Genomic DNA, 23,876 nt, shown 5'->3' with positions numbered 1-23,876 from the left:
TGGAGCTGTTGGTGTTGGGGAAGTTTCCATGGAGAGAAAGGTGGGTGGTGGTGGTGAGGGCGGGGTGGGATCAATTTCTCAGGCCCAAGTTCAAGTCCACTGGCTTTTGTTTTGTTGTTGCTTCCTGTTTTTCCATGTTGCGTCTCAATTCTCCTTTGATGGGGAGACCCTCCATGGATCCTCTTTGTAAAAGGATTTTGGAGAAATGAATCGCTCTGGCCACCTCCACAGTTCCACTCCCTGCCCAGGGTCAGGGACAGGGGTTTACTTTTCCAACTAGAGGTAGCTCAGAGCCTGAGGAAAAGCCCTGATCCTCTGGTTCAGACGTCCCAGTTACCAAAGACGAAGATGGGTGGCTTCTTAAATCTGGCTGAGCAAGTTCTTACAATGCCAGGCCTTGGTGGCCCCGTCTGTGCCCGGAGAAGGGCTCACGGTTCAGGCTCTGGGCAGGGCAAGTCTCACTTTGCTGGTGATCGTGATAATGAAGCCACAGCAGCTGTGCTGCCTTTCTTTATTGAAAGCCTGCGGTGCTCCTGGCATTTTACTTACATTATATCGTTTATTCTTCACCAAAAGCCAGTGAGGAAAATGCCATTGTTACCTTGGTGTCACAGATGAGGAACCTGGGGTTCTCAGAGGTTAAGACCTCCTGCTCAGGGTTACCCAGATGGGAAGGCAAAGCCAGGAGTCAGATCCTAGTCCGTCTGACTTCAAAGCCTCTGCTGGAGTGAAGGGGGGTTAGAGCAGGAGAGAAATCGGGGCGGTGGGAGATGGAGATAGCTCCTCCCAGTGGAGGAGAAGCAGGCGGCCTTTGGAATCTCCATAACCCTCTCCTGGTCTACAGGGAACCTTGTTTATTGGAGCTATTTCTTTTAAAAAAAAAAAAACATTTCTTTTTTTTTTAAATACTATTTTGTTTTTTATTTTTTGTCCATACCATGTGGCTTGCGGGATCTTAGTTCCCCAACCAGAGATCGAACCCGGGGCCTGGCAGTGAAAGTGCTGAGTCCTAACCACTGGACCACTGGGGAATTTCCTGGAGCTGTTTCTAAACTGAGCTGTAGAGTCTGGTCTTCTCTGGTGGGGGAAAGCTGCAGGAGGGGCTGGGGCAAGATGGGGACAAGGGGCATTAACATGGAAGGAGGAGCTCTGGTGAGGGTAGTGACCAGACCACAGCCTGAATGCTGGAGTCCTGGGTTTCAACCCCAGCTCTGTCCCCATAGCTGTGTGACCTCAGATAAGACGTTTCCTCCTTGGACCTCAATCTTCAGATCTCTGCTGTGAAGCTAGATGCTTTCCAGCTGAGGGCCTGGGGTTTTAGCCTTGGATCTGCAGAAGGGGCCCCAAGAAAGGGAGGCAGGGACAGGCTTAAGAGGGGTTCCTGGGGAGGAGGGCATCCTCAGGAACATAAACACGCTGAGGAGCTGTGAGCAGCCCGCCCTTAAAAGGGCAAGTGTGCGGCACTCCCGGGGTGGGTGCAGTTAGGGTCCTTCTCTGTGGGGATGGTACTTCCTGTTTGGAGGGTCTCTGTCTACTTCTTCCTTCTTCCCTCCTCCTGAGGCCACTCCACCTCATTTCTTGTACTCAGGGGAGACCTTAAAAATATTTAAAGGAAGTTATGGCCTGGCACCAACCAATCAGAGCAGTCAGAGCTGTGAACAGCTAGTGTAAGACTAACGGAAAAGGCCAGCTATATGCCAGCCCCCGGCCCCCGCCCTGACTGCCCTTGGTAAAGCCTGGCTCAGGGGCTGAAGGCAAAGAAGGGCAAGGAGGGAGAGTGAGGGAGCGAGAAGTCGAGGAAGTGAAGGCAGAAGAGGGTTCACAGGTCCTCCCAGACGTCAGCCCATCCCGCCGCAGAGCCCCGTCATGCCATCCACCCAGCCTCACCACGCCTCAGGACCTGCCCTCCCATGCTTGTGCCCTCAACAAAGCAGGCTTGCCCGCCAGCTGCAGCTGCATTTTGGAGGCTGATGAAACCAAGTGGACCTTGTCTGGACTCTGCATCATCATCCTAAACTGACGATGGGCGGAGGACCCAGGGGAGTCCACCCCTATCTGCCTAACAGAATTAGTGCTTTACTGAGCCTGACAGTGGGATGCCAGGGTCTCATCCCACCCACTCTTTTTTTTTTTTTTTCCCATTGGCTATCAATTCCCCTGGAGAGCTTTAACCTCTCCCTTCCTCCCTGATTCCTCAGCCGCCAGCCTATTGCAGGCCTTTGTCAACATAAACCAGGATTCTGCACTTGTCTGCCGGCTGCTTCCTCTACCCGCAGCCTCGAGACTGTCCCCTTGTTCCATTCAAGGGTTCCTGATAGCTTAACTACTAGGAATCAGAGATTTCGATCAATATTTCTGGACTGATTGATAAAGACTCCTCTTCTCCTTTTCCATGAGCACAGGTTGTTTGCCAATTGACCAAAAAATATTTCCTGAGCACCCACTAAGCACAAGGCATTTTATTAGCCATAAAGGGGGGAAGATGTCAAAGAAGCAGGAGGCATGGCCCCTGCCCTCAAGGAGCCTTCACTGTAGCTGTGGAGAGGCAATACGTAAACGCAGAAAAGATGACCAGTAATACAAGGCAACCTTGGATAGTGTGTTATGTTAGGTATTCCTGGGTCTATTAAAAAAGTCTTTTTTTAAATTGAAGTACAGTTGATTTACAATGTGCTGTTAGTTTCAGGTGTACAGCAAAGTGATTCAGTTACACATACATAAATAGCTATCTTTTTTCAGATTCTTTTCCCTTATAGGTTATTACAAAATGTTGTGTATAGTTCCCTGTGCTCTACAGTCTGTCCTTGTTGGTTATCTATTTTATATATAGTAGTGTGTATACGTTAATCCCAAACTCCTAATTTAATAGATAGATAGATAGATAAAGGGAAGGAAGGATCAATCCCTTTGCATGAATAACCTGAGGTTTGTATATATTGTAGAAAAGATGTGTAATTCTTGGATTGTATAGGGCAATATTTCTTAAAATATCTTTGGTAGAAAATAATTCTGTAGAAAACGTTTTGAAAGTTCTGTGTTCAGATACATTTAATAAATGCTAGCAAACATTTTGTAAAAAGTGTCACAAAGTTTATAAAGAAAGAAAAAGTGGAGTGATGATTAAAATGCATCATGTCTTATAGGAGAGGCCAGGTCAGATGCCGAATTTATTAGCTAGATTGTTAGGGCTTAGGAAATAAAGCAGTGTTCTCCTTGAGTAACCTTGGGTTCACTAGGAACAAGTTATGCCACATTTATCTTTTTTTTGTTAAGGTTCTAGAACTTGGTTCAAGGGAATGCCTTGGATTTGGCGTTTTTGGAGGTGCACAAGAACTTAGGAAACAATCTCCTGGGGTGTCTTTAGGAAATGAGGGCTAGGGCTTCCCTGGTGGCGCAGTGGTTGAGAGTCCACCTGCCGATGCAGGGGACACGGATTTGTGCCCCAGTCTGGGAGGATCCCACGTGCCGCGGAGCGGCTGCGCCCGTGAGCCATGGCCGCTGAGCCTGCGCATCCGGAGCCTGTGCTCCGTAACGGGAGAGGCCACAACAGTGAGAGGCCTGCGTACCGCAAAAAAAAAAAAAAAGAAAGAAATGAGGGCTAGATAAGCACATGGGTTCATGGGTTCAGAGCTGGTTGAAGGACTATCCCCTGAGACTGTTAATGACTACTTCTTTGGCATTCCCAGACAAAGTAGCTACGTCATCTGGGCCTGTCGCTCTCCTTGCTGTGGTCAACATTTTTAGCAACAGTGTAAGTAAAGACCATGGAGACATTTTGATCATTCTGTTAATGACCCAGATCTAGGAGAAACAGCTAAGAATCATGACTCAAAAATACCTTGACCCCTTTGGGTGTATTACCCGAAAGCACTGAGAGCAGGGACACAGAAAGATAGCTGTACACGTTCATAGCAGCATCATTCACAATAGCCAAAAGGAGATAGCAACCCAGGTGTCTGTCAAGAGATGAATGGATAAACCGAGTGTGGTCTATGCATACAGTGGAATATTAGTCAGCCTTAAAAAGACAGGATATTCTGCTACAACAAGTATGAACCTTGAGGACATGATGCCAAGTGAGATAAGCCAGGATAAGTGCTGTAGGATTCTACTCACAGGAGGTACTTAGAGTAGACAAATTCACAGGGATGGAAAGTAGAATGGCGGTTGCCAGGGGCTGGGGGGAGAGGGAAATGGGAAATGATTGTTTAGTGAGTACAGAGTTTCTGTTTTACAAGATGGAAAACAATTCGGGAAATGGATGGTGGTGGTGGTTGCTCAGCAACGTGAATGTATTTAGTGCCCCTGAACTATACGCGTACAAATGGTAAAATGGTAAATTTTATGTTCTATGTATTTTGCCACAATTAAAAAAAATCTTGACCCTAAACCTGTGATGTAATGTTCAATAAGGATGAAGGCAGAATCTTATTTCTATTCAAAAAATTAGGATATATTAATATGAGGAGAATATGGCTGGGCAGCAGGGTGGTGGATAAGCAATGGTCTCTCTAGTGAACCCGCCCAGATCTGAAACCATGTTTAGGAACCATTGGTCAGGGGTCATTTGACCCTTTCCGGAAGCCCATGTGCAGGTAATTGGGCTTAACCTACCTGGTAGCTGTGTGACATCAATGACTAGGGCCAGCGTTCAGCCTCATGCTGGTCACCATAGAACTAGGCTCTCCCAGTGGCAAAGACTTAACCCTTTCTGTTCCAACAACCACCCAACTGTTGGGTGGCCCTCAGTTCTGATCTCTGGCCATAGTGCTGTCCTCTGTTCTTGGTCGGTATGGAAAGCAGATTTGACCAGATCCCCTTCACTCTTGGCTGGACGCCGTTCCAATGATCAGCCCCATTTCCTTACTGAGGGTTCACTCTAATGGCTCCCCCAGCTCACCCCTCCTTCTGGATGGGTGGGTGAACCCACGCCCTGTTGATATTTCACATCCATCCAAACATGCCTGGCTGCAACAGACTGGGCAGAAAGCTGTGCGAGGCTTCCATCCTCTGGTCCCATGGAGGCCCCCACTCCAGGAGCCATGCCATGTGATTAGCTCGGTGTCTTCCCTGCCAGCCGACGTCAGCCCTTCTCTCCCCATTGGATGACGCCTTTAAAGCGGGTATCCCCAGACCCTGGAGTGAATCGAGTGAGTAAGGAATCCCTGCTGGAAACTGGTCTGCAGGGGACCAGAGGACAGGGAACAGGGTCCCCGTCTGTACAGTCAGAGAGAGAGTAGGCTGAGTGCCAGCTCTGACCTCCTGGAAGTCACGTTCTGTGACCACAGCCCTCCTGTCTCCTCTAGGGGCACAGAGGGAGAATCTGAAAGTGTTCATGGCTGTGGGAGAAGGAAGGGGCTTGGCTGTTGGGTTGAAGGCTCCTGACAGTTGGGCAACGAAGTCATGGTGGCAGAGTGGCCGCATCCCCGTCTACCTGGCCGCCGTGCCTGACCACTCTGTGCTTTCTGTTCTACCCAGATCACCATGAGGACCTAGGGCGTCTGCCTGCGGACTGTCCCCCCAGCTGGAAGTGACCATGGCCCCCCGCAAGAGGAGCCGCCATGGCCTGGGCTTCCTGTGCTGCTTTGGAGGCAGCGACCTCCCTGAGATCAACCTCCGGGACAGCCACCCCCTGCAGTACATGGAGTTCTCCAGTCCCATCCCCAACCCAGAGGAGCTGAACGTCCGCTTTGCAGAGCTGGTGGTGAGTGAGGGGGTGGGAAGGGAGGGAGGTTGGCGATGGGGAGGGCCACGGCTAGAGCAGGCAGAGCCAGACAGAGGGCAAGGGCCCATGTGCCGGCATCTTCACCTCCTGAAACTCTGCTTGGGGCTGAGGTGAGCCCCGAGGACATTTCAGCTATGGGGGAGAAACAGAGTTACTCGCTGGGGTGGGCACCATGAAAGGTGGACCTCCGTCATATCTCCACTGGATTTTAGACCTCGCGGGGTAGCAGCAGGCTCCCATGAGAGGAGCAGGTCCACGCCTTTGTGAAATCAGGCAGTGAGGGGCCTCGGAGAACATCAGAGCACTTGGCACCTTTTTCTCTTCTGCTCGCTGGAATTTCCCTGGGATCCTTTTATCTCGAGCACAGAAAGAAGAGACAGGGTGGAATTCTGTAGGCGGACACTGGGTACCTCAGAACAGGGGATGATTTTCTTCTTTTCATTGAAGTATAGTTGATTTACAATGTTGTGTTAATTTCTGCTATACAGCTAAGTGATTCAGTCATACATATGTGTACATTTTTTATATTCTTTTCCATCATGGTTTGTCATAGGATATTGAATATGGTTCTCCGTGCTATACAGTAAGACCTTGTTTATCCGTTCTATACATAATAGCTTACATCTGCTCATCCCAACCTCCCACTCCATCCCTCCCCCAGCCCCCTCCCCCTTGGCAACCACAAGTCTCAGAACAGGGGATGATTAACCAGAAACAGGAAGGTAGAGATGCCTGTATCACACTTGGAACGTGGGTAGGTTCTGGGATGACGACATCCCATGTCTAGCCTGGAGAAGACAGAAGCTCTGTCGTTTATACTGGTAGCAGCTCTTCCTGACCCTTTGTGATACCCATTCAGACCACAGCAGCACCCTGTGTGTGACATGTCATACTCTGACCGCAAGGAGACAGAACAGGAAAGAAGCATGATTCCTCCCTTGGGAGGTCTGATGGTGAGACAAAGCCTGCACACCAAAGAAAGTCCCGGATTGGGGAGCAGGACCCCTGCCCAGGACTCGGGCCTGAACCCTGGCAGAGAGCAGTAAGCACAGGGTCATCTACCGTTAATTCCTGGTCACTCATTCTCATGGCTGACCTGTAGAGAAACAAGGCAGTGTGATTGGGAACGGGGTTTCACACTTGGATCCGGTCACGGATGTATCTGATTAAGGCGATTCAGTTCTTCAAATCACAGGACCACTATAAGATGGGACCCAGCACGTGATGAGAAACAGTGACCCGCCTTCCTCATCATATCAGCTTCAGGAAAACTCATGGTCCTGATTCATGCCTTTCCTCAGGGTGGGGCCGGAGGTGGGAGAGAACAAAGCCTTTACTAGCGTAGAATAACGTTCAGAGCCTGATCCGTGTTAGTCCTGCAAGATCCGTTTTTTATGCAGAATACTGCTGACGCCAAATATGTGGGTTTTCCCACACCAAGCAGTTCTCCAATTTTATACAGACATCAACTGGGCGTCCTATGATTTAACTCAATTCTGACATTTACTACCCAGAGTTAGCGCAGACCCCTCAGGTTAAGGGCTCAGATCCACGAGACAGCCCCCAACTTCAGACGCCCACCACAGGTGGTGGGTCCCAGCTTCCCGACACTTCTGTCCAATGTGGCTGCAAATCGGGGGTTCCCACCATCCTCTCCTCAGGTTTGATAATTTGCTGGAGCCGCTCGCTCACAGAAGTCAGGGAAACACTTTGTTTACTATTACCAGTTTATTATAAAGGATATTCTAAAGAATACATGTGAACAGCCAGATGAAGGTGTACGTAGGGTTAGACCCAGAAGGGTAAGGCTTCTGTCCTGAGCACAGGAGTCTGCCCGTGTGGAGTCTGGGCTTCCCCACCCTCGCAACCCGTGGATGCATCCACCCAGCCGGAAGCTCTCTGAGCCTCACCATTTAGGGGCATTTATGGCAGTTTTGACATGATAGATTTTTTTAACTTGATCTGTAGCCCTTCTCTCCCCAGAGTTTGGGAAGTGAGGGTGAATGTTCTAGGCTTCTAATCAAGGCCTGATCCTTCTGGCGACCAACCTCCACCTCGAAGCTATCTAGGGTCCACCAAGAGTCACTTCCCCAGGAGAAAAGAGGCTCCTATCACCCAGGAAATTCCAAGGGATTTAGGAGCTCTGTGTCAAGAACAAAAGATATTCCTATCACTTCTATCATTCATGAAATTCCAAGGGATTTAAGAGCTCTAGGATAGGAGCTGGGAATGAAGATGAAAAATATATTTCTTGCATTAATCCCGGGCAGGGATATCTTCTTGAGCAGAGCACGTGAGTTTTGAAAGAAGGACATGTCAAGGAGTGTTCCTTCCTTTGGCCCTTTTAGTCACCAAGTATTTATTGAGCATTTTAAGTGGCAGGGTTTTTTGGTTTTTTTTTACAAGTTACTTTGGCAAAAAAGGATGAGTCAGACCCATCTTGTCTGCAGGAAGACTAGCGTGAGGTATTGATCAAACAAATGAAAAATAGTTCTTGAGAGACTGCTGTGTGCTGGGCCCCGTGGGGCTGCCAGGGATTTAGTGATGAACCAACAGGAGCAGTTCCTGCCCCCAAGAACATGAAGCCGAACGGGAAGGCCGATCTTGAACAGTAGTGATAATGTGGTGGGTGTTTTGAAAGGAAATGTTTGGGGAGCTGTGGGAGTGTCTAGCAGGGAGCCTTCTTCTAGACCGGCGGTCATGGTGGCTCCTCTGAAGCAGTGACACTTCCATGGAGATCTGAAAGCACAGCGATGGTTAGATAAGTGAATGGAGGTGCAGAAGAGGGCCACGGAGTCCCCCGCAGAAGCAGCAGCAGATGTGAGAGTCTCAAGTCAGGAAAGAGCTGGGTCCTTTTGGGGGGAGCACCATCACGATGAGAATAACCAAGGATTTTGGATTCGATCCCAAGGGTGATAGAAAGCCACTGAAGAGGTTAAGCAGGGGTTTGAGGTGATCCAATCTACTTTCCTAAAAAAAGTAGGGTCCCTCCATCCAGGGTGGGAGAAGGGACACATCCACTCATGGGAGAATCTCTTTACTCAGTAAGGGCACCTTACCTTTATAAGTTGTGACGGTTGTCTAATAATGTTTAATTTAAATATGTATGTCACAGAGCTAATAAATGAGATGACCAAGCCTTTATAATTAAAACACTTGAGTATTCTAGAAGTTACTGTTTTTTCCCCGGGAAAATGGGTAACTACTTTTTCTATGTGTATATTTTTATGTAATTAGCACTGTGTTCCTGGTTCAGGGAAAACATGCCCTAAAGCAATAATGTTAGATATTAAAGATTAAAATCCAGTGCAAAAAAAAAGGTCTGTGTAGACCATTGGGAAGCTCTTGGTGCACTCCGAGCTGGGGAGGATGGTCGCTTGGACTAAAGTGTTAGCAGTGAGGATGGGGAGAAGTGGACAGATTCAAGAGCTACTGAGAAGGAAGTATAATAGGATTTGTTGGGATTGGTGAGTGAGCAGGAACTGGGGAACACCAGGTTTCTTACGTGAGGTTGTGGTGGATGGTGGGACCCTGTACAGGACAGGATGTGCCAGTGGAGACCCAGACTTAGGGTCTGGGTCTGATGAACAAAGTTTGCATATGTTCTCTGTGCCTCAGTTTACTCACCTGTAAAATGGGTTGTTGCGAGTTTAATGAGTAAACCTTAAGCACTGAGAACAGTGCCTGGCACATCCTGACACTGCATGAGTGTGGGAGGTACCTGAGGGTCACCAAAGTTGATCAGTATAGGAGGCACCTGGGTGCCAGGATCGGGAGCTCAGGACACTGGTGAGCTGGAGGTACAGGTTTGAGAGAGTTTAGGATCGTCACTGAGTCCTTGGCAATGGCTGCGAAGGCTTCACCCCGGGGAAGCATAGAGGAAGGGGAGGAGAGGACTCAGGATGGTGCCCTTCGGGACTTCAACGTTGGATGGTAGGAGAGAGGAGGAGAAGTCGGGGGTCCCAAGAGGAACGTACAGTGAAGCAGGAGGGACTGCCCAAGAGCGTGGTTGTCCAGGAAACCAGGGAAGAGAGACTCAGTAAGGAGTGGATGGTCCGCAGAGTCATGGGCTACCTGGGCTGAACCAAATTGCCAAGAAAGGTCCTTCGATTTAGTGACAGAGACCACTGGTGAGAAAAGACCAGTGTGTACACAGCCAGGATACAAGGTTGAACATAACTGCTCTGGAGTTCAGGAAGGGAGAAGTGTTCTTACCTGGGAGGGGCTGTGGAAGGCTTGTGGGAGGATGCTAACTTTGAGCTCGGGAATCAGACCAGGGTCCACAGGATGGGTGGGCCAGGAGGGCAGGCCGGGTGGAACTAACTGCATAAGCAAAAGTAGAAGAGATGGAGTTTGTGTTGGGCAGGGTCAGGTGCACAGAACTCTATCTTTTTCTTTTATTTCTGATTCTGACCATGGAAAGGAAATGGTCAGAAACCTTGAGCAGGGTCTGGGGACATTCCTGGGATATGAAGAGAGTGGTTCTAGGGAAGAACCTTCCTCTAGCATTAGATCTGCTGGAGTCTTTAGTTCGAAAGGCAGGTGACCCGATGGGCATAGTTTCAAGTTCTCTTTGAATGTGCCGTGGAGGATGGCAGCCACTGGTCACGTGGGGCTGCTGACACTTGAAACGTGGCTGGTCTGAACCAGCGTGAGCTGTAATGGGAAATCCACACCAGATTTTGATGACTTAGTTTGAAAAAAAGAATGTAAAATACCTCGTTGATCTTTTTTTTTTTTTTTAACATTGATTATATTTTGAAATGACCATATTTTAGATATTTTGGGTTAAATACAGTGTATTATTAAAATTAAGTTCAACTATTCCTTCTTAATTTTTTAAAGTGACCAGAACAATTTTTTAAATACATGTGTCTCACATTATATTCCTATTGGACCGTTCTGATCTATGTGAAGGAAAGTCTAAAATGTTCTCGTTGAATAAAAGTAAAGGACAAAGAGTGTAGATATTGATATTTAAGACCCTTGTACCTTCTTAGATATTACTTTCACTATCACTTTAGAAAATGTAAAGATTAGTAATCCTATGCTTTTTTTTATCTTAATGTAAGTTTTGCTTTTATTTTTTTGAAAAAAAACTTACAAGAATTGAGCTGAAAAGCACATTATGTTCCCATGGCCCGTTGACTGTTTTTTTTGATGAGCGCCTGCATAACTCATGAATCACAGGAGAAGAATTTTCAATAATAAGAGAACTTTTTTAGGGGCCATTCAGCACAGCCAAACCTATAAAATCATCCCAAACTACCGAAAGAGTTACCCTAAATTTGATGACGTCAGAAACTACCCAGTCCTGCTCCTGGGGAGGCGTGGGCCAGCTGCTGGAGCCCAGCCTGCGTGTGCACAGCCTTGTCTTGGTGGTGGTGCAGCAGGAGGGCTATCCCTGGCAGGCACACCTCCATGGGAAGCAGACCTCCCGCGGCATGGCGTGCCCTCGTTGCCAGGAGAGATGCTCAGCTCATCATCTTTACCAGGTCTCTTCAGTTGTGCTGGGACCCATGCTGAGGTTGGGGGAACCAGAGAATTTCTGGGGGAGACATTCAAAGGGCACAGAGGCTTGAAGGGTGAGGGCAAAAACTGGATCAGTAGACTGATTTCTTTCTTTGTCAAGCCTTGATTTATGGTGTTGACGAGCTTAAGAAGGACAAGGAAGGAAAACAGGAAACTCCAGGCTAGAGGACTAGAGGCTAGCAAAGCAATACGGGAGATGGGCAGGGAACAGGGGACCTGGATAGGAGGAGCCAGGGACGGGGACAGGAAGTGAAAGATGCTTGGATAGAAGCTCAAGGGCTTGCTGCAAGGAGATGGGAGGATGGGGCTGAACTTCTAGAAAAAGAATTGCCCTATCATATCTTTGATGCTCTTTGGAGGAGGACAGCAGGCTGAGGGCTTTGAGGGAATTCGAGGGAACTGTAATTTCCTGTAGGACCGAATATTCGAAGGTCAACCATGTCTGGGTTTCAGATGTATTTCTTGTTGTCTTTGCAGGATGAATTGGATCTCACCGACAAAAACCGGGAGGCTGTGTTTGCACTGCCACCTGAGAAGAAATGGCAGATCTACTGCAGCAAGAAGAAGGTGCCCTCTCTGATTCCCTTCTGCTGTCCCTCAGGGTCCACAGCACGGCATCCCTTGCCTCCATGCTTTGCTCATTCATTTAACCAGTATTTATTGTACACCTGTCCTGTTCTAGGTGTTGGAGGAGTGACAGTGAATAAATCAGGACAAAAATAATCCCTGCTGTCATGGAGCTTACACTCAGGGACATAGGATTCTGGTTTTCAAAAATCCTGGAGGCAGGTGCCCACTGGGTTCCAGGAGTTGGTGCTGGGTAAGGGAGCTATACGATAACAGGTCTAGGGAATTCCCTGGTGGTCCAGTGGTTAGGACTCCATGCTTTCACTGCCATGGGCCCGGGTTCGATCCCTGGTCAGGGAACTAAGATCCCACAAGCTGCGCGGCCAAAAAAAAAAAGTCTAGATTCCTTTCTTGTGCCTGTGCGTATGCAGAGAGGGTGTGCGCCCTGGGCCATACCTGGGGGCAGCTCTGTTGGAAGAACTCCATTTGGGGGGAAGTGAGTGGTCTCTTCTGGATCTTGAGCCCCCCCCCTCCGCCCCGTCCCAGGCTGTGTCCCTGTCCCAGGGCAGCATGCACATCAGGGACACACACTGGTCTCCACTCTCCCCACCCTTTCCTCCCTTTCCTCCTCTCCTTCATTAAAAGATGTCAGTCCCCTGGGCTTCCCTGGTGGGGCAGTGGTTGAGAGTCCGCCTGCCGATGCAGGGGACACGGGTTCGTGCCCCGGTCTGGGAAGATCCCACATGCCGCGGAGCGGCTGGGCCCGTGAGCCGTGCCGCTGAGCCTGCGTGTCTGGAGCCTGTGCTCCGCAACGGGAGAGGCCACAGCAGTGAGAGGCCCGCGTACCGCAAAAAAAAAAAAAAAAAAAAAAAAAAAAAAGATGTCAGTCCCCTGAATATGGTCCTCCCTAGAAGGATGAGCCGGGCCGCAGTCAGATCTTAATTGGGTTTTATCTCCTCCCCTCTGCTTTCCCAGTGGCTGTGCTTTCTGCTCTCTTCCTCCATCTCTATGTCTCTTTCCTTCATCTCTTTCTCTCTACGTCTCTCTTGCCTCCTTTCTATTTGAGCCTGTTTCTTTCACTCTAGTTTTCTTTTCTTGGCCCACCTTCCTCCCCACCCCTCCACCCTCTCGTTTCTCAGGCTTGCAGCTCAAGAGTGTATAGGTGTTTGGGAGCTAGGACCCGGTTCTTCCCACACCTGAGGCTTAGAAGTCTCCCTTCTGGGAGAAGACGGGCAGGTCTGGGATGGTTTGGGGCTGTTTCTCCTTCGTGCTCCTTAGAGCCCATTCCTGGCTCTTTTATAACTCTTCTCGCTCAAGATATTTGTTCTGGGCTCCATACTGGGCCAGACCGAGCTCATAAAATTGGTCACTATTCTAGAGTTGGAAGGAACCGAGGAGCAACCCAATCTAGTCTTTCATTCTACACAGGAGGCCAGGAAGGCCTAGAGAGGCCTTCACACAAAGTCACCAGCCAGTCGTGGCAAGTGCTGCAATGATGCTGGAATGCAGGCCTGCCAGAGCCTTGAGAACCTGCATGCACTGCAAGCCACTGTCTAGTAAACTCAGTGTGCATGTATTAAGCACCTGCAGAATACTGTGCTCTGTGTTTAGGAATCTCATTGAGAGGAAAGCAGGTCTTTCAAAAGCTCAAGTCGTGGAAGGGAGGGAGGGAGGAAGGAGAAAATTAATTTCAGGAGTAGCTCATCCTATCTCGTGCTTCTCCACTTTCCAAACTGATTTACTCTGGAGGTCCCTGACATTGATCCCTTATGCAGCTAAAATAAAAAACGCACTAAAAGGTAAGGACGTCTCTCGCCACCTTCCAAACCAAGTTGTGTGTCATCTCCCCACCCACTTTCACACCCCCCTCTCTTTCCACATGGTACTTCCTCTTGTCTCTAACACTCTCCCCCTTTCTTAGCTTCAGTAATCTTGAGTAACTCAGCCCAGTCCTCTCAGACCCCCTACCCCAGCCCCCGCATGAGCCTTGTGTGTTAGATGCCCCCCACCCTGGGTTTCCATGGCCCACAAATGGACATAGAGCACCGGTCACCCTGCCTCTGGCACAAGACAGACTACTATGTGGATGACTTTTTGTTCAGTACTTTCAGGGTTCAGTGCAGTGATTGGCATGTAGTAGGTGCTCATTAAAGGCATGTGAAATGGCTAAATGGGGAGCCAGTAAAGGCAGAAAAGTATGTGTTTCATGATATGTTCGTTTATGTTCTGTGGTCTCCTCTCTAAGGCGGAAGCTAGAATTTGGGGACTTTGGTCATATATATCCACGTGAAGTCACAAAGACCCGATCAAGCCAGGTTTCTCACTGATCTAAAATTTGGATTTTTTTTTTTTTTTTTTTTTGCGGTATGTGGGCCTCTCACTGTTGTGGCCTCTCCCGTTGCGGGGCACAGGCTCTGGACGCGCAGGCTCAGCGTCCATGGCTCACGAGCCCAGCCGCTCCGCGGCATGTGGGATCTTCCCGGACCGGGGCACGAACCCGTGTCCCCTGCATCGGCAGGCGGACTCTCAACCACTGTGCCACCAGGGAAGCCCTAAAATTTGGATTTTAAGAAACAAAATCGTGAAGCCAGAGTGGATGAGGCTGAGGGATGCAGGGCAAAGTCCAGGCCGGCTGGCAGGCAGGTGGTTCAACAGGAAGGTTCTGGAGGAGGTAAATGTTCATGCTAATTTGAAAGCAGGAAATTGGCAGAAAGCAGATGAGGGGGAACCTCCAGATGAAACAGGGACAGGGACAGGAAGGAGGAGGGTGTGTGTAATGCCCAGAAGCAGACCCACTGGCCGGAGGAGAGGACTGGATTTTCAGTCAGCATCAGTTCTTGTCCAGCTCCCCTCATTCCTGCCCACACTTGGGGAGGACTTGAGGCTTTCTCTTGGGGCCCGAGGGCCATGTCTCATCTGGGCTCTACCTCCTAGCTGCACAGACCCTTCCTCCTTCCAAACCCAGGGCCTTGGGAGTGTCTTTTTCCCTCCTTTTTTAAAGTTACAGTTTACTGAGTACCTACTATGTGCTAGGCGCTGCACCAAATGCTCTATGTCAATCAGTGCTTCCCAAACTGTCTGAAAGACCAAGTTTTTAAATATCCAAACTGTCACCGACAAATACTTTTGTAAAATACGATGAGAATGATATTATCAGAAAACAATAAAATTTGAAAAAGGAGATGTACAAAATATAAGCACACATTTTCATTAGATTCAACAGACTTAAAATTGTATTTTATTAAATAGAGTCAGAACAGATATAACAGGGGGAAAAAAAGAATTTATTTTTAATTGTGTATATTGTTTGAAAGTGTATACACCTGTGTGGTTTCTGCCTCTGTCACTGGTTGGTCCTGAGATTCGATGTCCACGATCTGCCTTTTGCCAAGGAGGAAATGGAAGCCTGGGGAGATTTTATAACTTCCTCGAAGTCACCTTGTCTAGGCTGGGCTAGGAGATGAATCTGAATGCTGACCTGGGACAAAGCTCAGGGTCTCAGACTGTGGGCCTGTCTTGCCGGGGGGTCCATCCAGTCCTTCATCTTGTTCCAGGAACAGGAGGATCCCAACAAGCTGGCGACCAGCTGGCCTGACTATTACATCGACCGCATCAACTCCATGGCCGCGGTGAGCCTCGCCCCTGTCCTGCCCCGGCCCTGCCTGGAAAGGCTCTGGGGAGAGTGGTCATCATCTTCCCCTGCACCCCACAGCCCACCCTCTCTGGGGATCAGCAACTTTTCAGTTATTCTCAAGATTTTATCCTGATCCCTCCCTCCCCTGTGTGACTTTAGATCCCCCCAAACCACTGAAACATTTATTATGTATGTATCACACAGCCTTGGGAAATAGTCTGGGCTGATCATTCTCCCCATTTTACAGATGAGGAGAGTGAAGCCTGGGAATGGCTATTCTCAGAGTCTGTCACTCTGTCTTAGTAAACCGTTCCCTGAGGCCTCACCATTCCTGAGGCGAGGGCGGCCCCCGGGTCACACTCGGGCCGGGAGTGGCAGGGAGCTGGGAGACAGGCAGCCCAGCGTGACCTCTGCCCCCTTCTCCGACCTCAGATGCAGAGTCTGTACGCGTTTGATGAGGAGGAGACAGAGATGAGGAACCAAGTCGTGGAAGACCTGAAGACAGCCCTCCGGACACAGCCCATGAGGTGATGTCCCCTTCCCTCACTTCCTTCCACGTCCCCTCACCCAGCGGTCCCCTCAGCTTCCCGAAGCTTCACGCAGAGCTCTGCTCCCATCCCAGTACCCTTGGCCAACTCCACTCTCCCGCATCCCCTAGAGCTCACTTTACCTCCTTTCACATCCTGGCTCCTACACCCCCTCTGTGAGGAGCAGGGATGCTGCCAGAGGATAGGCATGTTGGGGAGGGGAGATGAACATGGGAAGATGAGATCAACCTCAGATCCTGAAGAGAAACTGAAGGCAGGTGCTTGTTTTATTGGGAAAACAGAACAGGATGGGGGGGTGGGGGTTGGGCATACGGACAGGTACACAAGAAAGAGCTGTGCACGTGAGGGGCCCCGCGCCAGAGGGGTGAGTGTGGGTGAGAAGTACTCCAGCCACTAGGGGCCGTTGTGGTGTCTCTGGATGAGATTTCTCCATCTAGAGTGGGAGCAGGCAAGGAAGGGGGGGATGGGTGTCTCAAGGGCTGAAAAGAGCCTCTCCCCATGTCCCAGGCCACATTGTGAAAGGGCCCAAGAGAGCCACAGGCTCCTCTTGTGTCTGGCAACTCATTCCGGCTTGTGGGAACCAACTCTCAAAATGTTCAGCAGTTTTGCAGGCTGGTTGTTAAACATAGCTATGATGAAAATGTAAATTACATCAACTCATGATTAAATAAATGCTATCAAAAACAAAGGTAATTAAGTGCTTGAAACGTATCACTCCTTAATTACCTGATGATTTGACTCCATTTTACTGTTATGCATGCTCTTTACTGTTACCTGTGCTCAGGGAGTTTATACCCACTGTGTGTGCCTGGTGGGAATATGTAAACGGTGCATCTCTTCCCAGCTCCACGTTCAATGACACACATTGATACTTTGAAATCAGCTATGCTGGCGGTATTTATACCATGGAGATTGGCAAACACCACAATCAGGCCTTTTCTTTCTCTAGAGCTCCAGCTGTTACCAGCACAATGATCTTTGTGTGTGTGTGTGTGTGTGTGTGTGTGTGTGTGTGCACGCGTGCACGCATGCATGCACATACGCACACGTGCACATGTGTGGTCTAGGTTGACCCAGGAGCCTGGAAATAGCCTCAAGGAGAACGGGGGCCCCCTAATCCCTGCTTGTTGCTCAGGCGGGGTGGGGTGGGGGCCTGGTATGGGCAGGGGATGAGGAAGGATGAGGAAGTCAGGAAGTAGAAGGGCTGAGGGGAGGTTGCCGGGTTCATCTCCCACTTCCATTTATTTTTTTTTCCCCATAATAAAATTCTGATTACAAAAGTCACACACAGTCATGGTGGAAATTTTGTGGAATACATAAAAGTATAAAATAGAAAATAAATAATACCTATTTTTAACAATTTAAGAGTACATTCTATTTTTCTAGGTGTATTTCTTTAATCATGTAGAAATACAAATGCTCTGGGGATCAAATGTACTAATTATATGTAGTGCTTTCCTCACCTTCATTTACGACATTTCCTTAGATCATTAATTATTCTACTGAATCAAGGGTTTTAAGCCTCTGTGTGTGTGTGTGTGTGTGTGTGTGTGTGTGTGTGTGTGTGTATGTATGTATGTGTATGTGTGTGTGTATGTGTGTGTATGTATGTGTGTGTGTGTATGTGTGTGTGTGCCATGGATGACTTTGCCACCCACATGAAACCTTTTGAGTGCTTATCAGAGTGATGTTGTTAAATAGTAAAATAGATAGAAATAGATAAAGTTAAAAATGAACCAATTAAATTGAAATACAGTTACCAAATTTTAAACATTTGTGAGATAGCAATAAATGTACTTCTTTATGCCTTAAATAATAAGAACTAGCAACACCATAATTTTGAAGCCCTGATGAGTGGAAATGATATTTTGAGATACCTGTAACAACTGTAATTAGAGATGAAAATAGCTGTGATTTCTTTGTGTGACAAAGTCACAGATTCTGCTAATGCCACTGTAGTTTATTGCCTACATTCATCACTGAAGGAAATGCTAAATTTCAGGTAGAGGTTTTACCAAAAATAAAAGTGTAATTTTCTTTTCCCATCCAAGTTCATGGACCCCTGAATGTTAGCCATAGACCCCTTAGGGGAACACAGATTCCAGGTTAAGAACCACTGAACTAAAGGGTTTTTAATGTTTTTTTGCTAACCTTCAAGATAGCTCAGATGTTTTCTTAGGGATTCCTTGAAGAGTGCCTTCCCCAGCCTTGATCCCTTGTTGCAGTGACTCTGATGGCTCCCATGTCTGCAAGTCCTCCTTGTTTTCTGACTGTAATTCTCTTAATTCCCATCGTCCTTGGTGATGAGTCTTCAGGTTTAACAGCCATGATAATTATCCTAATAATTATCATGATCATCTCTTTCACATATACACCTTCATAGCTGTGTAACCCACAGTCAACGACGTGCAAATGCTTGGTATTTAAAATGCAAATAAGATCTGAGTCTTGTGAGGTGATAGGATTTTAGCGCTTTAGATAAACTTTACAAGTGAACCAAGTGGCTACTGTCGGTGGGACACAGCGGTACCCGGGTAAGGGGATAGCTGTTTGCAAAATGCATACAGAATAATAGGCAACTGCAGGATACCTGTTTTGCTGATGGCTCTGGTCTGGGCAGGTTTGTGACCCGCTTCATCGAGCTGGAGGGCTTGACCTGTCTGCTGAACTTCCTCCGGAGCATGGACCACGCAACCTGTGAAAGCCGCATCCACACCTCCCTCATCGGCTGCATCAAAGCTCTGATGAACAACTCCCAGGGGCGGGCACACGTGCTGGCACAGCCCGAGGCCATCAGCACCATCGCACAGAGCCTGCGCACGGAGAACAGCAAGACCAAGGTGGCCGTGCTGGAGATCCTGGGCGCCGTGTGCCTGGTGCCTGGCGGCCACAAGAAGGTGCTGCAGGCCATGCTACACTACCAGGTGTACGCAGCCGAGCGGACGCGCTTCCAGGTGCGGGGCTGGTGGGGGGCTTATATCAAAAGAGCTGAGGAGCCTTAAGAGAGGGGCGGTTTGGCTGGGAAAGTGGACTCCTCGCTAGACCGTGGGTTCCTTGAGACTGGAATATGGGTCTGCTTCATTTTTGTGGCTCAGTGTCTCTGAACCCAGCACCTGGCTCATAAAGGGGCTCAGTCAAGAAATATTGAATCGGGGTTTCCCTGGTGGCGCAGTGGTTGAGAGTCCGCCTACCGATGCAGGGGACGCGGGTTCGTGCCCTGGTCTGGGAGGATCCCACATGCTGCGGAGCAGCTGAGCCCGTGAGCCATGGCCACTGAGCCTGCGCGTCTTGAGCCTGTGCTCCACAACGGGAGAGGCCACAACAGTGAGAGGCCCGCATACCGCAAAAAAAAAAAAAAAAAAAAAAGAAATATTGAATCGAATACCGTTGCTGGAGTGGAGATTTTAGGCCCGATGCCTGGGCCGGTGCCTACTGTAGGGACACTGGGACAAGTCCTGGGAACTCAGGCCATGCTATGCTCTTTTCTTCTCCCTGACCTGCTCCAGGTAAAGAGATAGACAATACGTATAGTGTCTTGGTACTAAGTCTCAATAGATGTGAACTGTTATCACAAACATTATGGTTTATCCACCACTATAGACTATATGTTTGTTCTGTCATCAAACATTTTAAAGCACCTACTCTGTTCAGAAAGTGACCCCTGACCCTTTGCAGAAGATGCAAAGGAGGTAAAAGGTAATGTCCGTGCTATCAAGGAGCTGGGCAGGGAATACAGTTACTCTTGGTATCCTCGGGGGATTGGTCCCAGGACCCTCGTGGATACCAAAACCTGTGGCTACTTAAACGTCTTATATAAAATAGTGTAGTATTTGCATATAACCTATGCACATCCTTCTGTATACTTTAAATCATCTCTGGATTACTTATAAGACCTAATATAATGTAAATGCTCTGTAAATAACTAAGTACCATTACATGCTATGTAAACCGTTACTGGTATTCAGCAAATTCAAAGTTTGCTTTTTGGAACTTTCTGAAATTTAAAAAACATATATATTTTCAACCTGGCATTGGTTGAATCTGCACCTGTGGGACCCACAGATACGGAGGGCTGAGGAGCTGTAAACAGCTGTAAAGTGCTAAAGCATCTTTCCGGCATCACCCAGCAAAATAAAGCAAGTCCCCAAGGCTGAGTGGACAGGAGACTAAGGTAGGCCTGGGGCTGAGATGTACAGAGGCAAAGGAGGCTTCCTGGAAAAGGTGAGCGTTAGGGAAGATCCAGGATGAGACTGGATAGATTGGGTAGAGAGAACACATGGGGCATTCTGGGCGATCGGAATGGCAGGAGCAAAGGCACAGAGGCTGGACTCACAGGATCCTGAGCCCTCCTCTCTTTTTCCGTCCTGCCTTTCCATCCAGACCCTGCTGAATGAGCTGGACCGAAGCCTAGGCCGGTACCGAGATGAAGTGAATCTGAAAACAGCCATCATGTCCTTTATCAACGCTGTCCTCAATGCGGGCGCTGGAGAGGTGAGGCATCTTCTCTGTGCCCTTGCTGGGCCCTGACTTTCCGGACCTGGGGAGGAGGGCGTGAGTGCCGCCTGGAGACGTGGCAGAGGGTCGGTGTGGCTGACACTACCATCCCTGTCCTCAGATTATCTGTATCACCTCTTGCCTCCTTCACGTGGGGCCAAGAAAGAACAGCTTGTCATAAACCTCCCTGTCACGAGCGGTTCCTGGGGAGCTTCCTGCCTGGGTCACCTCATGCATTATGCATGTCATGGACAAACCCCAAGCTTGTCTGGCTGATGACTGTTTAGGATGGTGGGGGATCATTGATGGGAGGAGGGCAAGTGTTGGCCCTTCTTTCTAGAGCTTTCTAAAGACCTGCTTCTGGACTGATTTCTGGGGAGCTGATCATGCTCTTCTAGCACCTTCTGTTGGGAGGTGTGACTTCTGATTTTCCTTCTTTTGGGGTCAGAATGGGATTCCCAGACCTTAAAAATAGCAACCGTCGAAGAAGAACTTGAAGAGCAGGTGAACCCCCCAAATGCTAAGGCAATCAGGTGCCCCAGTCAAGGTCAGCTTGTTGAAGGTCAAAAGGGGCCATTTAATGATCTCTGCTTTTCCCTGTTTTCTGCCGGCATACTTTTTTTTGCGTCCCGTCCTGATGACCTGAGTTAGGGGGGGTGGATTGGGGGAATTACCTGTCCCTAAGATGCTGATGTCACCTGAGTCAGTCCTAGCTATTTATGCTGACATCTGTTCTGGTTAGTTGCTAACCATACCTCACCAAGCGGTTCTTATGAATATCATTCCTGTAGGTGAGTGATATCATGCCCATTTAACTGATGAGGAAACTAAGACTTGCAAAAGTCACAAAACCAGTAAGTGACAGAGCCGGGATTGGAACCAAGAAACGTCTGGTTCCAAAGTGTGTGCTCCGTATCACTCTTCAACACTAATCTTTGAGGCCAAAAGCTTAGAGAAAACTGGTGAAGGACTTAAAGGAAGTGAGGCAGGAGAGCTAAAGGGAGTAAATAACAAGGTCAGAGGATGTCTCCTCCCACCCTTTCTTGCAACTCTGGGACTCGAAGCAGTTCTGATGAGTTTGCTGCAGGGGATGTGGTGGGACTGGAGTGGCAGTGAGGGGGCCCCTGGGGACTCCTGTGGAAATTGAGACCAGCCAGTGAGTCTGGTCCTCCCTTGGTGACCCCCAGGATAATCTGGAGTTCCGTCTACATCTACGGTACGAGTTCCTGATGCTGGGGATACAGCCTGTGATCGACAAACTCCGGCAGCACGAGAATGCCATCCTGGACAAGTAAGGCCCAAGTCACCCGTCCCCATGCAAACCTACAGTGACAACGCCTCAGTGGGGGATGGTCAGGACTCCTGTAGAGGTTTCTGTTTCCCTGGAGACCGCCTCCCGCACCCAGCATCGATTCAGAAGCAGCTCTGGGGGGCGGGAGGTGGACAGCTCCCCCACCTTCTTGTCTCACATCACCTATGCCCCTGCCTGTCCTCTTTGCTGACCTCCTGTCTGATCTCTGATGTTATAGGCAGGTGGACCCAGTAGTCCTCCACTGTGGCAGTACTGCCCGCTGCAGGGAATTTGGAACCATGTAGGGGTGTTCTTTGGTTTTCAAACTGGCCGGTGGGGGGCACTACTGGCATTTGTTGTAGGGAGCCAGGAATGTTAAACGTCCCGCAGCGCCCGGCCGCTCAACCAAGAAATGCTCCCCGTCAAGGTGCAAAAGCTCCTGTGCATCGCTAGTGAGCCTCTCTGCTTCCACCCCACTCGCACAGGCTATGTTACTACGTTAGGTCTTAAGGGAGAGAGAACGGGTCCTTTTGTGGTGGCGTGGAGGAGTGGATGGGGTAGAAGGTGAGAGATTGGCTTTGGGTGGGGACATGGGACAGTACTGTCTGCAGGGCAGGAATAGAGATGCCAGACATAGAGAACGGACATGCGGGCACAGGGGAGGAAGGGGAGGGTGAGACAAATTGGGAGATTGGGATTGACATATATGCACTGTCATGTGTAAAATAGAGAGCTAGTGGGAACCTGCTGTATAGCACAGGGAGCTCAGCTCAGTGCTCTGTGGTGACCTAGGTGGGTGGGATGGGGGGCGGGGAGGGAGGGAGGTCCAGGAGGGAGGGAGGTCCAGGAGGGAGGGAGGTCCAAGTGGGAGGGGGTATATATATATAGCTGATTCACTTGTTGTACAGCAGAAACTAACACAACATTGTAAAGCAATTATACTCCAATAAAAAAGAAAACAAAGAACACTGGGGAAGGTAGAGGTAGGGCAGTTGTCCTTGACTGCAGGTGCCAGGGGACATCTGGCAGCTCCTGGAGACATTTTGTGGTTGTCACAAAGTGGGGGATTCTGCTGGCGTCTGGTGGGTAGTGGTCAGGGATGCTGGTACACATCTTGGAACTCACACACCCACCTCCCAAAGCCAGGGATGACCCAGCCCCAAATGTCAGTAGTTCCGAACTTGTGAAAGCCCGATGGAAGGTGATAGGACCCTCGGTTGGCCTCCCCGAGGGATGGGCATGGGATTCTGTAAAGGAGGAGAGTGTTGACATACAGGCAGCTGGCTTCTTTCTGGCTTTGCCTTGGCCTCACCTGAATGAAGCCTTCAGATTGAGTGAGTGGGGGGCTTGGAAGGGCTGTAACCCTCACCCGGGGCTTGCCTGGCGGTGATGTCTACTCCCTGTATCCCCCTGTCCTGTCTAGGCATTTGGACTTCTTCGAGATGGTCCGGAACGAGGATGACCTGGAGCTAGCCAGGAGGTTTGACATGGTGAGGAGCCTGCAAGGATGGGGCGACTGCAGTGGGTCCCAGATGCCGTGCTGTGGTAGGTCCGATGTTGGCTGGGTTCCCTGGTGGGTGCCTCCACGGCCAGGTCCCGCTTCTGGAGCCCTGGCAGTATGGTGGCTCTGCCAGGCCTCACCAGCAGACCCTAACCGGGGAGAGCATCTCCCACTGCAAGCCCCAAAGGAAAGACAGACAATTCTTACACATGGTTCCTCTCAAATGCCTCCCCTGGGATGACTTTCTCTGTGTCTTCCAGTAATTTCCTGAGATACCTTTCCCCATCACTAACCTGATCATGCTTAGCAAACAACATCATTTCCATTTTAGCCTTGGTAACCCTGAAAATCCACACATCTGCTGCTTAAATATTGTGTTATAAAATCCCTACCCACATGGAGACCTCCTTTGGGGTGGTGCTTCAGTAGCCGAGCACCATCCCTTTATATTCTAAAAAAAAAGCCCTGAATTTAAAGAGAAGGAAACTGATGTTAGCAAAGGACAAGCAGCTTGCTGTTGTCACACAACGGCAGAGTCGGTCTGGAATTTGCACCTGTGAACCTATGCCATGTGCTCCTTGACT

General features: G+C 49.2%; 1 protein-coding gene across 1 annotated transcript in view; it reads left to right on the top strand.

The window, feature by feature from the left end:
• Window positions 1-23,876, top strand: part of DAAM2 (dishevelled associated activator of morphogenesis 2) — a 111,081-nt gene that overhangs the window by 59,327 nt on the left and 27,878 nt on the right. The window contains exons 2-9 of the mRNA XM_082664848.1: window positions 5,479-5,704; window positions 11,735-11,824; window positions 15,379-15,453; window positions 15,891-15,985; window positions 18,627-18,960; window positions 20,387-20,497; window positions 21,688-21,791; window positions 23,215-23,281. Coding sequence (XP_082520974.1) covers window positions 5,537-5,704; window positions 11,735-11,824; window positions 15,379-15,453; window positions 15,891-15,985; window positions 18,627-18,960; window positions 20,387-20,497; window positions 21,688-21,791; window positions 23,215-23,281 — 1,044 coding nt within the window. The 5' untranslated portion in view covers window positions 5,479-5,536. The remainder of the gene's footprint in view (window positions 1-5,478; window positions 5,705-11,734; window positions 11,825-15,378; window positions 15,454-15,890; window positions 15,986-18,626; window positions 18,961-20,386; window positions 20,498-21,687; window positions 21,792-23,214; window positions 23,282-23,876) is intronic.

This window comes from Grampus griseus (assembly GCF_964374135.1).
Source record: "Grampus griseus genome assembly, chromosome: 10".
NCBI classification, from domain to species: Eukaryota; Metazoa; Chordata; class Mammalia; order Artiodactyla; family Delphinidae; genus Grampus; species Grampus griseus.
The sequence above is the reverse complement of the archived record's forward strand: the minus strand, read 5'-3'. Positions and strand labels throughout refer to the sequence as shown.